At 41.2% G+C, this 17,394-nt stretch overlaps 2 protein-coding genes across 3 annotated transcripts in view; one reads left to right on the top strand and one right to left on the bottom strand.

Moving 5' to 3' along the window:
- Positions 1-1,875, top strand: part of LOC143943216 (adenosine receptor A3-like) — a 33,857-nt gene extending 31,982 nt beyond the window's left edge. Inside the window, exon 5 of the mRNA XM_077464833.1 lies at positions 431-1,875. The gene's annotated coding sequence lies outside the window, so the exon portion shown is untranslated. The remainder of the gene's footprint in view (positions 1-430) is intronic.
- Positions 1-17,394, bottom strand: part of SEC23A (SEC23 homolog A, COPII component) — a 256,161-nt gene that overhangs the window by 123,950 nt on the left and 114,817 nt on the right. For both annotated transcript variants that reach the window (XM_077464838.1, XM_077464839.1), the window contains one exon: positions 16,899-16,988. In XM_077464838.1, coding sequence (XP_077320964.1) covers positions 16,899-16,988 — 90 coding nt within the window. The remainder of the gene's footprint in view (positions 1-16,898; positions 16,989-17,394) is intronic.

The raw sequence follows: 17,394 nt of genomic DNA, 5'->3' as shown, positions 1-17,394 counted from the left end.
CTGTAGGGCTGACATCGCACCCGCACAGACATCGCATGTAATGTGAACAGCAGTGCGCTGCGCATTACATGCAATGTCTGGCATCGCAATAGTGTGAACCGGGCTTAATTTGCACCGATAGCTCTTAGATCAGATTAATAACTGCTTTACATTTGACAAAAGTTGTGATTTGGAAAACATGGGGAGAAATACGGGCTTGTAAAAAAAAATAAAAAAAAATGTATAGAATGCAAAAAACATTTGCCTTCAACCTCGCCACAAAATTTTTGCCGATATTTACTGCAGTCTGCTGTGCTTGCCATGTGACACAGACATCAGTATGCATGTGGTCAAATTATATTCTGCATACAGCTGAAAGGACTGAAGAAAAAACATGCTCAGAAAATGTTCTCCAGTTATACATAAACATGTTTCTTTCCATTCACTGCAGATTCTAGTCTTGTGGAGAAAGAAGACAAGATGATAGGATCTGATCCAGAATATTGTCTTCAAAAAAACTACTGACACCAACATATAGTGAAGCTGTGACAATGGAAAAAAAAAAATTGGCTGCTTGGAACAGACCTGAAAGGAACAGTAAAAACTGAACTCCTTTCATAAACAAGTAATGGTGACAAGACAGGAATCCCAATCTTACTGGATTCAAGGCTTATTTTTAAGGTGTTTGTCAGTTGATATATTTATTAACACAGATAGGAAAATGTATTGTAATGCAAGTCTTATTGCCCCAAAAGTTCAATAGAGTTTCTTTGATCAATCATACTATGATGTACAATTGACAAATATAAATTATTATTCTTTACTATCATAAAGAATACAAACATATACATCACTGCAGCTGGTGCTTCATTTATTCACTCTTGTATGAATGAGATAATTGCATATTAAAGTTATATCTACGCAGAGATATTGCTGTGGGAACTAGATAAACTATTTTTAACAATGTTTACAAAATCTACAGTATGCAGCAACAGAAATGTCCAATTTAAAAAGGGAAATATGTCTTTTTTTTAGCTATTCTCTTCTGCTCCTATACCCTAAATAACAGATTACAGGAACATTAACTCAGGTTTTTCATAATTCACAGAGGAGAATCGATAGAGATATTGTACCCAACAATACAGATAATAAACCTAGTGAAGGTAGTATAAAAATACATTTTAACCAACATGCTTGATATATACAGGATAACATGTATATATCATGAACATTAATTCTGAACCCAATCTGCATACACATTCCAGGTCAATGACTCAACTACCGAAACAAGAGAATACACATAGCAGCCAGGCAACGGACAATTTCAGATGCCATTAATGACATGACTAAGACAAACCTTTCCATGCAAAACTAAATGAAATATGTATGGTAGATGAAGCTTGTGTTATATGAAAAGTTTCCCATAATTCACTCTTCATCTTTCGTGTTAAAAATGTATGCACTAAACTGCATGAGGCCATTCAATAAGATGTGTTCGTTTTAAAAACTTTCAGCAGTGCTAAGGGCTTGCAGAAGAACAGTAAGCATTATTTATGCCAGGAATCGCCCTATTCCAACTCTTGTGCATCAGACAAATGTGAAAAATGGAATACACATGAAACTTTATAGATAAAAGCATACTTCTCTGAATACACACTATTGTTTATAAGCTATGTTTATATAAAATGTTGTTCTGTGCTAGTGTCTTATTTATAAAAGGAAAACTCCACTGAATTCCAAGTGACTATAAGTGATATTTCTAATGTACATTTTTCCATGTTCCATGTCTGTTCTATCCATTAGTACAGTGTTTGCTGTTTGTATGAATTGATGCGCATATAAACAAAACATGATTATCATCACAAAACTTCTGAAATAAATCTATCAAACAAGGGATGCAAGAGAATCTTCTTGTGATAATCGAAGGTGAACCTGAATGCCAACAAATCTCTTCGGGGTTTTTGTATGTAAAAAAATCGTCGGTCACATTCACAGAGTGACTTTACCACATTGATGCACCTCATTACTGAACATAAATGGAGAATGTACCATTTTTACTCTAAGGTAGAGTTCACACATGTATGGACTGCTACTCTCTGCTTCATCAATCGTAGATGCAAAAACTTAGTTTTTACCACTGATTGTGATCAATACAGATATAAAAAGAAATGTATTACCAAAAGTTAATTTATTGATGAGAAATAACCAATGGGTGCATACTCATAATAGTCAAAGGCTAAAACAGTGATGTAAAAAAACAACCCAAGTGTCAGGGGGGTTCTATGAGAGGTGAAGATCATATCACCCTGACATCGCATACATTTGCCAACTGACACACTTCAAGGAACAAACGCTCTTCTTCATAACAAAGCTAGTCTGTGTACCACATCTCTTCTTAAATAGGAGATACTCAGTATACGCCCCTTCTACAAAAAGGTAAAAGGGACCAATGCATGAGACAGCCAGAGGCAATCTCCAAAGCCCAGATGCGTACAAATTATAATGAAAATATAATAAAAATGAAAGTAAACATAAAAGCAAAAAATTAGCATAATGTAATGCAATTTCATTTTTTCTATTGTATTAATTCTTATGCCTTTTGCATATAAAATGATGATGTTGACACACCTTTTAAATAAATCTGTATATACAGTACAGTATTATCCCCATACAATAGATAAATATCAAAAAACATAAAAGTTAATAAAAAGGTAACCATGCCTAGTTATTGCGGATCCTGTTAATGGATATCTGTGCATGTTGGCCAAGATACCGGTCAACATAAGCCATCAGCAGCTTCCACTCATGCTCACTTATCAGTTGCAGGCTGCCGATCACTGGTATGCAAACCAAAAGTCTGTTTCCAGAAGTGTGCCAATGGTCACTCATCTGCGCCATAAAAAACCAGATAAAACAACTTTAATATATTTTCCTCAACAATTGAGGGAAGGGCGAATAAAGTTTTATCTGGTTTTTACGCCTACTTACCAGTAAAAATATTTTGATTCCTTACTTTAAATTTCAAATAATTTCCATAAGCTCTTTTATATTTTTTCATTTATTCTTCTAGCCTCGGCTTACCTCCGTCTATGCCTTCCTTTGATGGGTGGTTATTGGTGGGCGTAGGGTCATACATTTTTCCATACTTAGTGGTTGGCCTTCAGTGTGTCTGGGGGTTCAGGCAGCAGATGGTAAGCGCCTCCTTGTAGAATCTTTACATGGAAGGTTTCTGATCTATATTTCACTGCATGTATTTAATTGTTTTATTCATTATTATCCTCTTTAAATTTGTCATTAGTTCGCACTTCCCTTGATGAAGCCAAAGCAAAACATGTTGGGATAAAGTGCTGTCAACATTCCATCTTCTGCTTCTAGGACCCCTCTTATGTAAAAACTGTCTATAGAGATTTCTGTGCTATTGCACTACATGCGATATTTTAATTGTACTTCAATAAATTATAAAATTTATTTTAGTAATTTTTCTGTATTTAATTGGTATGAAAGCACCGTAAAAATCCCCCCCCCCCCCCTTGCCTCTTTTTCTGTTTAGCTATTGCAGTAACACATGTTTTGCTATACATATTTATTCCATTTGTGTGTATTGGAACAAAACAAAAAAAAAGGGAGGCAAAAAAGCAAATTGGACATAAGGTCACACAAAATTCCAAAAATGGGCTAGTCAAAATTCTTGCCACCCTTTCAAAATTGTGGATAAATAAGATTGTTTCAAGCATGTGATGCTCCTAAAAACTCACCTGGGGCAAGTAACAGGTGTGAGCAATATAAAAATCACACCTGAAAGCAGATACAAAAAGGAGAGAAGTTCACTTAGTCTTTGCATTGTGTCTGCGTGTGCCATACTAAGAATGGACAACAGAAAGAGGATAAGAGAACTGTCTGAGGACTTGAGAACAAACATTGTGGAAAAATATCAACAATCTCAAGGTTACAAGTCCATCTCCAGAGATCTAGATTTGCCTTTGTCCACAGTGCGCAACTTTATCAAGAAGTTTGCAACCCATGGCACTGTAGCTAATTTCTCTGGGTATGGATGGAAGATGAAAGGTTGCAATGCATGATAGTCTGGATGGTGGATAAGCAGCCCCAAACAGGTTCCAAAGAAATTCAAGCTGTCCTGCAGGCTTACGAAGCATCAGTGTCAGTGCAAACTATCCGTCGACATTTAAATGAAATTAAACGCTATGGCAGGAGACATAAAAAAGCAAGACTATAGTTTGCTAAAATGTACTTGAGTAAGCCAAAATCCTTCTGGGAAAACACCTTGTGGACAAGGTGAGACCAAGATAGAGCTTTTTGGTAAAGCACATCATTGTACAGTTCACCGAAAATGGAATGAGGCCTACAAAGAAAAGAACACAGTACCTACAGTGAAATATGGTGGAGGTTCAGTGATGCTTTGCTGCCTCTGGCACTGGGTGCCTTGAATGTGTGCAAGGCATCATGAAATCTAAGGATTACCAAAGGATTTTGGGTCACACTGTAGAGCCCAGTGTCAGAAAGCTGGGTTTGCGTCCGAGATCTTGGGTCTTCCAGCAGGACAATGACCCCAAACATACGTCAAAAAGCACCCAGAAATGGATGGCAACAAAGCGCTGGAGAGTTCTAAAGTGGCCAGCAATGAGTCCAGATCTAAAAGCACATTGAACACCTGTGGAGAGGTCTTAAAATTGCTGTTGCGAAAAGGCGCCCTTCCAATAAGAGTTCTGGAGCAGTTTGCAGGAAGAGTGGTCCAAAATTCCGGGTGAGAGGTGTAAGAAGCTTATTGATGGCTATAGTAAGAGACTGATTTCAGTTATTTTTTTCCAAAGGGTGTGTAACCAAATATTAAGTTAAGGGGCCCAAGAATTTTGACCAGCCCATTTTTGGAGTTGTGTGACATTGTCCAATTTGCTTTTTTTCCTCCCTTTTTTTGTTTTGTTCCAATACACACAAAGGGAATAAACATGTGTATAGAAAAACATGTGTTACATGTATACATAACATATATATAACATGTATACTTTTCTGTGAGAAATACTTGATTTTCTGGAAAAATTTCAGAGATGCATGGAACACCTGTAGAGGTACGCTGTGTTTGCCCTGTGAACAAGGCCTTAGGTCCCTTTCACACAAGCAGTATTTGTAGCTGCTGACTTATTTTTTATTTTTTGTCAGAACTTCGCTTTAAGCTGCTGATCTCTGAAGTCAAAGAAGCCTGCCGCAGTGAGGTAAAAACATTGCAAGTGGACTTCCATCAGCTGGCCAATCCGGTGGAGGACCTGGAAGAGGATTTGCAATCCACTAAGCTTACTGTCCACAGTGTTCAATCTCAACAGACAGACGACCGCTTTATGGTCTGTGACATGCAACGCCATCTGGAAGATATTGATAATCGCAACAATATCAGAATTCGGGGCCTTCGGGAGTTCAATGGACCGTGCCCACAGAGCTTCAAAGCCTAAAGACCAGGCATCCAAACCTAGAGATGTCATCTGCAGAGTGCACTCGTTCACTTTAAAAGGTGGACGTTATGCGCAAAGCTCAGGTGATTAAACCTATCCTTGTTGATGGCACTCCAATTCAACTATTTCCTGATCTATCCTGGGATTACCCTTCAGAAGTGCAGACTACTTCAACCGTTCCTCCACACCCTGCAGGATAATACCATCACTTATCGCTGGGGCTTCCCCTTTTGCCTTACGGGAAGACGAAAGCCCTTAGAGTCCCTGAGGACATTCGCTTCTTTTGGGAGACTCTGAACATCCCAACTCCGGGCCTCCCGGGTAGGGATATTATCCCCACTCCTCCTCCCCCATCGACCAGCTGGCAAAGGGTTTCTGTGAAGAGGAGGGGCGACCTACTGACTCCCCCCGCAAGAATCCCAAGCAACGGTCAGCCTGAGGAACTGTCATGGCCGATGCCCTCTTGTGCTCTCCTTTTACAGAACACAGTCTTTACGTGTGTAACTAACAAAGTTAGTATTTGCAATGACTGATCTACTTTTTTCTCCCCTTGTTGTAGTCCCTTACCCGCAGAGGATGGTCATCACTCCCCCGGACCGCCTGTTCTCTGCCAGGTTCGCCGGCGCCCGGCCCAGATGCAGGCACTACCACGATTGTAACTTTTATCATATAAGTTCCTAACTACAGGTCCATGTATTCCTTTATTTGACTAGTATTGCCCCCTAGCTCTTTTAAAGCTTTTAACCGCCTAGTTCTTTAGCAGGTCCCAGATCATAGGTAGCAGGTAGGTAGCAGTTGACGTTCTGTATCCGACATTAAATCACTAAACAAATTGGGGGGGGGGGGGGAGTTCCTTTATTGTTGTCACTTTCCCCCATTGCCCCCGTTAGACAATGGCGGTAATACGGAACTATTGGTCTATTGATGGACCTTCATTATTTGTTCAAAGAACTGCAATTTATTTTTACATGTTAATCTTTTTCTCTTTGCGGCTCTTCACTCCTGGGCTCGCGTCTCTCTCCACATACAGTGGTGTGAAAAAGTGTTTGCCCCCTTCCTCATTTCCTGTTCCTTTGCATGTTTGTCACACTTAAGTGTTTCGGAACATCAAACCAATTTAAACAATAGTCAAGGACAACACAAGTAAACACAAAATGCAATTTGTAAATGAAGGTGTTTATTATTAAAAGGTGAAAAAAAATCCAAACCATCATGGCCCTGTGTGAAAAAGTGATTGCCCCCTAAACCTAATAACTGGTTGGGCCACCCTTAGCAGCAACAACTGCAACCAAGCGTTTGCGATAACCTGCAATGAGGCTTTTACAGCGTCCTGGAGGAATTTTGGCCCACTCATCTTTGCAGAATTGTCCTAATTCAGTTACATTAGAGGGTTTTTGAGCATGTTTTTCTTCAGCCATTCGGTGGTGGACTTGCTGGTGTGTTTAGGATCATTGTCCTGCTGCAGAACCCAAGTTCGTTTCAGCTTGAGTACACGAACAGATGGTCGGACATTCTCCTTCAGGATCTCTTGGTAGACAGCAGAATTCATAGTTCCTTTTATCACGGCAAGTCTTCCAGGTCCTGAAGCAGCAAAACAGCCCCAGACCATCACACTACCACCACCATATTTTACTGTTGGTATAATGTTCTTTTTCTGAAATGCAGTGTTCCTTCTACGCCAGATATACTTGGACACACACCTTCCAAAGAGTTCCACTTTTGTCTCATCGGTCCACAGAATGTTGTCCCAAAAGTCTTGGGGATCATCAAGATGTGTTGTGGAGAAATTGAGACGAGCTTTGATGTTCTTTTTGCTCAGCAGTGGTTTTCTCCTTGGAACTCTGCCATGCAGGCCATTTTTGCCCAGTCTTTTCCTGATGGTGGAGGCATGAACGCTGACCTTAACTGAGGCAAGTGAGGCCTGCAGTTCCTTGGACGTTGTTGTGGGGTCTTTTGTGACCTCTTGGATGAGTCGTCGCTGCGCTCTTGGGGTAATTTTGGGCGGCCGGCCACTCCTGGGAAGGTTCACCACTGTTCCATGTCTTCGCCATTTGTGGATAATGGCTCTCACTGTGGTTCGCTGGATTCCCAAAGCTTTGGAAATGGCTTTATAACCCTTTCCAGACTGATAGATCTCAATTACTTTCTTTCTGAATTGTTCCTGAATTTCTTTGGGTCTCGGCATGATGTGTAGCTTTTAAAGATCTTCTGGTGAACCTTACTGTGTCAAGCAGCTCCTATTTAAGTGATGCCTTGATTGTGAACAGGTGTGGCAATAATCAGGCCTGGCTAGAGAAATTGAACTCAGGTGTGGACAACCACAGTTATAGTATGTTTTAACAAGGGGGGCAATCACTTTTTCACACAGGGCCATGATGGTTTGGATTTTTTTTCACCTTTAATAATAAACACCTTCATTTACAAATTGCATTTTGTGTTTACTTGTGTTGTCCTTGACTATTGTTTAAATTGGTTTGATGTTCCGAAACACTTAAGTGTGACAAACATGCAAAGGAACAGGAAATGAGGAAGGGGGCAAACACTTTTTCACACCACTGTACGACAGCTACCACCTCCTTTTTTAAGACTCATCTGGCTGGGCTTCTGGGTTTGATAAGTATACAGCACACGTATTCACAATATTACTTGCTTACACCTCGCCCTCACCATGGTACAGGTTTACTCGCATAATGTTAATGGCCTTAACTCGAATTTTAGAAGGCAATTAGCACTGAGGAGCTTCAGAGATTCTGGAGCGTAGGTAATATTTGCACAAGAAACACATTTGAATAAAAGAGGCACTCTGGAGTTTGCATCTATATTTATTCCTATGGGGTTCTTAGCCTCTAGCACTAAAAAGAAAGCAGGGGTGGCAAACTTGATTAAAAAGGATCCCTATTCACACCCACGTCCTCCTACTCTGACCCCCAAGGTCTGTTTTTGATCCTTAGTGGCAAATGGCAACAATCTGACATATTTATGCACCAAATGTGAATCAGATGTCCTTTGTGACTAGGGTGTACACACACCACACTTTAGTCATGGGAGGAGACTTCAACCTCCCATTCTCCCCAACACTGGATAAGACATTCCTTACCAAAAAAATCTCTTCCCCACACCTCTCCAGGCAGTCCCAACAATTTTGCCAGGTCACGCGCAAGTTCGCTCTGTTGGATGCATGGCGTGTGGATCACCCAATGTCAATTACCATTACTCCCACTCATTTCATACGCATGCATGCTTAGACTACTTTTTCATAAATGCCCCCTCCCTGCAGGAACTCGCTAAAGTAGACATCTGGCCCATGTCTTGGTCTGACCATGTCTCGATCCTTCTAAAAACAAGTCAGTAATACATGGACAATGTATAGCTATCTCAACGACCTGGAAGAAGAACACCAAGCCACCGAGACAGCAGACCGCACAGAGACTTCGGGACTTAGAATCCACACTCACAACTTCGACCTCCATCCATCTCCTATAAGAAATGATACCCCCTACTGGCAGTCCTCAAGAGTATAGATATAGGCAAGGTTGAAAAATCCCTTCAAAGATTACATCAGCTATACTATGGGCAACAAAGCCAACACCCTATTAGCGTCTAAACGCCGTGAACAAACCCATGCCTCAGCCTCCCAGGCCCTTCGGGAATCCTACTGGGACCTTTCACTCTTACCCTGATTTCATAATTACTTCTCTGATCTTTACAACAACCCCTCCATAATGCACTTGCCAACCCAAGAAAGTATCACTGATCATATGCGAGATTACCCTGCGATCGGTGGGGTGGTCATTTTACCAGCAGAAGCTTTACAGTCTCTCAACTCTCCAATCACTGAAGAGGAGATTTCTGAGACTTTGAGGCTCCTCCCAAATAGCAAGTCCCCAGGCCCCAACGGCCTTCCTTATAAATATTACAAAACTTTTCTGGCCAGCCTATTTCCACATATGACCCGTTTATTTAATGGATCATGGGCGAGGATGAAATCCCACGGGACATGCAGACTTTGCACATCACGCTCATACCAATACCTGATAAAGACCACACACTGTGTGGGAATTATAGACCTATAGCTTTATTGAATTCAGACATGAAAATCTTTACAAAACTACTATCTCTCCGTGTAAATGAGGTCCTTCCCTCCCTAATCCATGAAGGTCAGATGGGCCGTGTTCCAGGAGGTCAGGCAGGAGACAACACAAGAAGATTAATCAATTTAATATATATCATTACCAGGCAAAAAAACTGAAGTGCTGTTGGACAGTTTAGATGCTGAGAAAGCCTTTGATAGGCTTAGCTGGCCTTTTATGTTCTCAACCCTTGAATATCTGGGCTTTTGGTGGCTGTTCCTCAGGGAAACTTGACACCTATATGCAACTCAATCCGCTTCCATCAAAAACACGTTTTGCAGCATCTATCCTTCTTTCCTATTTCAAATGGGACTGGTTGTCCGCTATCTCTGTTGCTTTTTGCCCTGTTTGTGGAACCCCTGGCAGCCCAGATCCGACAGGATTCCAACATTAGTCATATAATGGTCAGGGGATGCTAATTTAACATTTTGTTATTTGCTGATGACGTGCTCCTAACCCTAACGTGACTGCACGTATCCCTTCCTAATCTCCATAAACTCTTGTAGGAATATGGGTCCTTGTTGGGAAATAAGGTGAACCCTGTTAAATCAGAAGCCCTTCCAGTCAATACACCCCCCTCAGAAGTGCATCGTCTTTCGGAAAATGTTAATTATATATGGAAAAATCCCATGCCATTAAGTATTTGGGGGTGTATCTTATGTCCCGATACGAATCCCTATATGATGCAAACTTCAGACCTCTATTCGCGTCCATCCAGTCTCTTGATTAAACGAAGACATTATCCAATATCTTGGTTTAGATGCATTGCCTGGGTCAAAATGACCATATTACCTAAAATCTTGTATTGCCTCCTGACTCTCCCAGTGTCCATCCCATCTGCTCAGCTTAGAAAACTTTAGAGGGACCTTCGAAATTTTACATGGAATTATAAACACCGAATAGCCTGCTCAATACTTTATGCCTCTCGAAAAGGGGGCTTGGCTTCCCACACCCCCCTTTGTTACTATTATGCTGCCCAATTGAGAGCTATAGCATCCTGGATTACCCTCCTGGCCTATAGCCGCTGGACCCAAATAGATAAAACTGTGGCTAGCCCGCATCCACCCGAACAATCTATGCTGATGTTCCCTCCACCTCCCTAGTACATACTATGAATTTGCAACAAACCATTTGGAGACAATTAAACTGAATCACTCCTCTTCAATCTAAGGCCTCATTAGCCACGGCTTTGCACTTACAACCTTAAATTACCCGATAGCTTAACTTGCCAGATGATCTCAGCATGGCTGCAGAAAAACCTTTTTCATTATGGACACTTAGTGAATCCAGTGACTAGGGTTTTATTATGCTTTGACAAACTTAGAATTAAGCATCAGCACCCCCGTTGTGATTTCTTTGGCTACCTCCAAATTTGGCATCACGCACTTACCTTCACCTCTAGCCTTCAATTCTCCACGCCATCCCCATTCAAATGTTTAATCTCATCGGGTCCCTCACAGAAAGGACTGACCTCGGACATTATATATATATATATATATATATATATATATATATATATATATATATATATATATATATATATATATATATATAATCTTAAACTCTTATATGGTCTCTTTGGGGAAACATAATTACACGCGCAAATAGGAGGAACACCTTGGCGAGGAATTATCCCTTGAACAATGGAAAACTGTGCAGCCAAGAGCTCCATTTTCACACGCTATAAAGAGAACATACATAAGGTGCTCTTCTTTTGTTACATGACACCATCTCGTCTACATGCTATATACCCATCGGTCTCAAATCACTGATGGAGATGTCTTCAAGACCGGGAACATTACTCCACATTTACTGGAACTGCCCATCCATTCAGTCTTATGCCCCGTACACACAGTCGGACATTCCGACGACAAAATCTGTCCGATTTTTTTCCAACAGATTTTGGCCCAAACTTGTCTTGCATACACATGGTCGCACAAAGTTGTTAGAAAATCTGATCGTTCAGAATGAGGGGATGTATATCACATACGATGGAACTATAAAGAGGCCAGTAGCCAATAGCTTTCTTCTCGTAATTTATTCTGAGCATGCGTGGCACTTTGTGCATCGGATTTTGGATCCAGCTCTCAAACTTTGTGTCTCGGAAATTCCGACTGAAAAAGTCCTATGGAGCCCACACACAATCGGAATTTCCGACAACACAATCCTATCGCACAATTTCCATCGGAAAGTCTGACCGTGTGTACAGGGCATTATTGGTGTTCGGCCCAGGGGCTACTCCACCGGCTGTTTGAGGTGGTTATCCCTTTCTTGACATGCCTTTTTAATCGGGTCTTCTTCCTTCTAAATTCCCCAGATTAGCCAAAAAACTGGCCACACATATACTAACTGCAGCTAGGTGTTTGATGTGGAGGTCATGAAGTCCACGACGGCTCGTCTAGTTAATCAGGTGGACCAACACCCGGCAATATGGGAGTGTTTGTATCTTCGGATAGACCCCCCTTGATCCCTTTATATTCTCCTTGCCATGTACACTGCAAACACTCAGAGCCCAGGATGGACGAGCCCAGCTGATTGTTATCCTCATACTTTTTTTTCTCCTTTTTCTGGATATGCAGGCCACTCCATTATAAGTCACAGAATATGCTAACAGTTTGTTTGAGATGCTCTTACTATTATTTCTCCAGCATTATGTACCTTTTACAGAGCTGTAATCCAGCCTCCTAGGTTATTAGACTATGCCTCAAATCTGATATTTGATAGTCACCTACGTGCTACCCAGAAAAGTCTATTTCTCCTCCTTTTTTCCTCCCTCAATTGTGTTGTATTGTATACTTTTTGTATTGAAAAATTTTTTATTTGATAAAAAAAATTTAATTATTAAAAAGAAGAAAAAAAAGTTTCTTCAGTCGTGTAAAGAAAAGATCTCACTAAGCCGAACTCTATGCAAAATGTTATATAGACAGTTGCATATATATGGGTGAACTATTTAACCTGATAAAGAATCTGTAATTCTACAATGGTTCTGCATGTCAGTCAGTCTCTCCTTTGCCCCAACAGTTATGTCCAATTGGACCACACTTTAATTCACCCCTGATGGGCATCATACAACCCAGAATAGTACTGGTGCTTAATCACAAAGGAGGATGCGTTGGGAAGAGTGGTAAAAAGCAGAGAGAGAGTACTGCTCAGCAAAGTACTCATCCTTGCAAAATCTTCACTTGTACTGGTGGTGTGACTGCACTTCTTGTACAACTTTTTTCATGCAGCATAGAGTGGGTGGGAGTGAATACATGGACTGCATTTTCATTAGTGTTCCCAGTTGACTAAATTATCAGCAAGAAAGGTTTTAATCAAAAGATTGTCTGCTCCAGCTGTGTCTGGATACATCTGGTGTAACTATCACAAAGCATAGATGTTTATAAGCATTTTTTTTCTCTGTAACCAAAACATAAATCGTTGCACCCAAGTTTTGAAAAAAAAAAATCATTATGACAATAGAATGCACTAAGCGTCAGTAAGTTGAATTTTTTACTTTAGCCATGTATTTTTTTCTGTATTACTATGTTGTCTGTGACTACCTATTTACTGTCCGGTATTTTTATAAAAGCAAATGTTTAACAAAAGTTGATATAAAAAAAAGAAGACTTGCAGGTTATGTCTTAGCAAAATAAAAAATAAAAAATCATTCAGTACATCTTTGCAATAAATGTTCATTTCCCCCATCGTTTCTATACCTGTTGATCTGACAAAAAAAAAAAAAAAAAAACAGTGTGCTTCTAATCTGTGTGACCTGACAACACTGACTTGCTGTACTGAAATATCAACCATCCTTAGCCCTATCTGTTGGAGTTAAGGACTCCACCTCCCCTCTATGCTACGCTCCACATGCATACATTGTATTTTTGTTTTTGTTTTTTGCAGTAAAACAGTGCTGACTTCCAAGAGCCTGCCCCCATGTAGTGTGAAGGGAAAGTGCTTTTGGGAAATGTAGTTCTGGTAGTGTGCCTATGTCAATAGGAACCCATCTCCTAGAAGCTACTCCTAAAATATTTTAAACGTTTGGTGATAATGTCACAGTGAGCAATATAGTTTGTTTCTCATTACAGAAGCAGCATAAAAGAAAACAAATAATGCCAAGACATGGTCTAGAGAGAGGTTCGTAAATCTGGGTATACACTTAACTTTCAAATGGTACTGATGTGTACTTTAAGTAGGGATCATAAAACAGACATTTCCTGTGTACTTAACAAATATATGAAGCGAGCACAGACGCAGTAGAACAATGTTTAAAATGCTCATACTTTGATTTCAGACTTCTACAAGTCTCTTCTCTGTCAGAGCTAAGATTCATATGACATCAGTATGTTTGTTATTCAAAAAAATAAAAAGATCCTGTTCCTTTAAAGCATGATATACAGCACAGTGATTGTGCTGTGTAATTTGGCCCACTGTATCACCTAAAAAAAAAAACTAGCGGATCCTGTCTGGTTCTGCCCTGTAAACTGCCCAAGGTGTATTATGGCTGCTGAGCCCTGACACCATGGTCAGTTTACGTGCCTCCTTCATACAATCTCTCCTCTGGCCTCTCTCCCTGCCTGTATGCTGTGTGTCAAGTGCCTACCATATATTTTCATGTGACAACACTAAAGAAATTACACTATGCTACAATGTAAAAAATTGAGTGTACAGCTTGTATAACAGTGTAAATTTGCTGTCCCCTCAAAATAACTCAACACACAGCCATTATTGTCTAAACTAGGGATGCACCGAATGTTTTTTTGGTGCCGAAACCGATACCGAAAATAAATCTTCCTTGATCCCGAAAACCGATACCGAAACAGCACGATACCGAAATTAACTATTTTAAAAAAATATTTTTATACAGGAGATGGTCAGAGACTGGGGACATGCTACAGGAGATTGTCAGAGACTGCAGGCATGCTACAGGAGATGGCCAGAGACTGCAGGCATGGTACAGGAGCTGGTCAGAGACTGCAGGCATGGTACAGGAGCTGGTCAGAGACTGCAGGCATGGTACAGGAGCTGGTCAGAGACTGCAGGCATGGTACAGGAGCTGGTCAGAGACTGCAGGCATGGTACAGGAGCTGGTCAGAGACTGCAGGCATGGTACAGGAGCTGGTCAGAGACTGCAGGCATGGTACAGGAGCTGGTCAGAGACTGCAGGCGCTGGTCAGAGACTGCAGGCATGCTACAGGAGCTGGTCAGAGACTGCAGGCATGCTACAGGAGATCAATGCAGCCTCACTGTGCCCAGCAGCCTACCAGTGGCCGCCATGTAGACTGCCTGTGCCTCACCAGTGCATATGCATATAAAAACGCACACACACATTATATAATATATATATATGCACATACATATATAAACATGCACACACAGGCATACAAACACACAAACAGCATGCCCAGCTCCTTCACAGCCGATTTACACATCGGCTGAGGAGACATATGCAGCCACCGCTGTGCAGGGGGGGACTTTAGAGCGAGACCCCACAGGCTGACTGCAGCATGGGTGAGGAGGAAGGGGAGGAGGAGAGCTAAAGACAGAATGACATCCCCGTGATGGGCGGCACCGGGGGCGGGACCAAGTCCAGCAAGCCCCGCCCCATTTTCGGCACCGGTATCGGCATAAATTCTCTTTCGGCATTTTGCCGAAAGGGCCATTTTCGGCCGATATGTTTGGGCGGCCAAAATTTCGGTGCATCCCTAGTCTAAACCACTGGCAACAAAAGTGAGTACACTCATAAGTGAAAATGTCCAAATTGGGTGCAATTAGCCATTTTCCTCCCCGGTGTCATGAGACTCGTTAGTGTTATAAAGTCTCTCAGGTGTACATGGGGAGCAGGTGTGTTAAATTTGGTGTGATCGCTCTCATTTTCTCATACTGGTCACTGGAGGTTTAACATGGCACATTATGGCAAAGAACTTTGAGGGATCTGAAAAAGGAATTGTTGCTTTACATCAAGATGGCCTAGGCTATAAGATTGCAAAGACCCTGAAACTGAGTGGCAGCACAGTGGCCAAGACCATACAGCGGTTTAACAGGACAGGTTCCACTCAGAACAGGCCTCGCCATGGTCGACAAGAGAAGTAGAGTGCTCGTGCTTAGAGTTATATCCAGAGGTTGTCTTTGGGAAATAGACGTATGAGTACTGCCAGCATTGTTGCAGAGGTTGAAGGGGTGGGGGGTCAGCCCATCAATGCTCAGACCACTCGCCGCACATTGCATCACATTGTTCTGCATGATTGTTGTCCCAGAAGGAAGCTTCTTCTAAAGATGATGCACAAGAAAGCCCGCAGTTTGCTGAAGACAAGCAGACTAAGGACATGGATTACTGGAACTATGTCCTGTGGTCTGATGAGACAAAGAAACTTATTTGGTTCAGATGGTGTCAAGCATGTGTGGCGGTAACCAGGTGAGGAGTACAAAGACAAGTGTGTCTTGCCTACAGTCAAACATGGTGGTGGGAGTATCATGGCCTGGGGCTGCATGAGTGCTGCCGACACTGGGGAGCTACAGTTCATTGAGGGAACCATGAATGCAAACATGTACTGTGACATACTGAAACAGAGCACGATTCCCTCCCTTCGGAGACTGGGCCGCAGGGCAGCATTCCAACATGATAATGACCCCAAACACACCTCCAAGATGACCACTGCCTTGCTAAAGAAGCTGAGGGAAAAGGTGATGGACTGGCCCAAGCATGTCTCCAGACCTAAACCCTGTGCCCCGAGAATCTGTGGGGCATCCTCTAATGGAAGGTGGAGGAGCGCAAGGTCTCTAACATCCACCAGCTCTGTGATGTTGTCACAGCAGAGTGGAAGAGGACTCCAATGGCAACCTGTGAAGCTCTGGTGAACTCCATGCCGAAGACGGTTAAGGCAGTTCTGGAAAATAATGGTGGCCACACAAAATATTGACACGTTGAGCCCAATTTGGACATTTTCACTTAGGGGTGTACTCACTTTTGATGCCAGTGGTTTAGACACTAAAGGCTGTGTGTCGAGTTATTTTGAGGGGACAGCAAATTTACACCGTTATACCAGCTGTACACTCACTTCTTTACATTGTAGCAAAGTATTATTTCTAATTCTTGTTAAAAGAAAAAAAAAAAAAGTCTAATTTCTTCAGTGTTGTCACATGAAAAGTTATCATAAAATATTTACAAAATTGTAAGGGGTGTACTCACTTTTGTGAGATACTGTATATTTGTATTTCTACCACATAGGTCATTTTAAAAATCAGGCCCTCAAATACAAAAAAAAGGAAAGCGGAAGAAAAGATTTTATTTTTGTTATATTTATTTTATTAAAAATATCTTTAAAAGATTGCATTATTTACTTACCTGATTAACCACTTCAAAGTATACCGCCAGGGTTGTAGTCGGACTAAGGCCACAAACTTTCCACTGACACGTCCCACCCGTACCAATCTCCTGTGGAATACATTAGAGCAATGAAACACTCATTAGCCAGATAGAAATCAGAATAGAGAAGGCGCCATGCACAGTTAGAAGAACAATTTTTCTGTATCCCAGTAAAATGCTTCTAAGGCTTTTTGTTTTCCCAAACAATAAAATTTCCACATAATATCCGCTGAAAATATCAAGCTCAAACGATGATAGACAGGGAACATTACCGGTTCACTTCTCTCATATCATTTAACAGCATTTATAATTAACTGAATAATTGATGCAAGGATTTTCAGTCTGTGGCTGCAAAACTTGTTTTACAGCCAGAAAACAAGTGCATTACAAATATTTCTACACAGACAAAAGCAACATTTTCACTTTATTCCTGAAATAGGCTGGAGTGCACATATTTGATATTAAACCCGATTCT

This window comes from Lithobates pipiens, unplaced genomic scaffold (genome assembly GCF_037356315.1).
Source record: "Lithobates pipiens isolate NorthernLeopardFrog02 unplaced genomic scaffold, aLitPip1_a1.2 Scaffold_30, whole genome shotgun sequence".
NCBI classification, from domain to species: domain Eukaryota; kingdom Metazoa; phylum Chordata; class Amphibia; order Anura; family Ranidae; genus Lithobates; species Lithobates pipiens.
The sequence above is the reverse complement of the archived record's forward strand: the minus strand, read 5'-3'. Positions and strand labels throughout refer to the sequence as shown.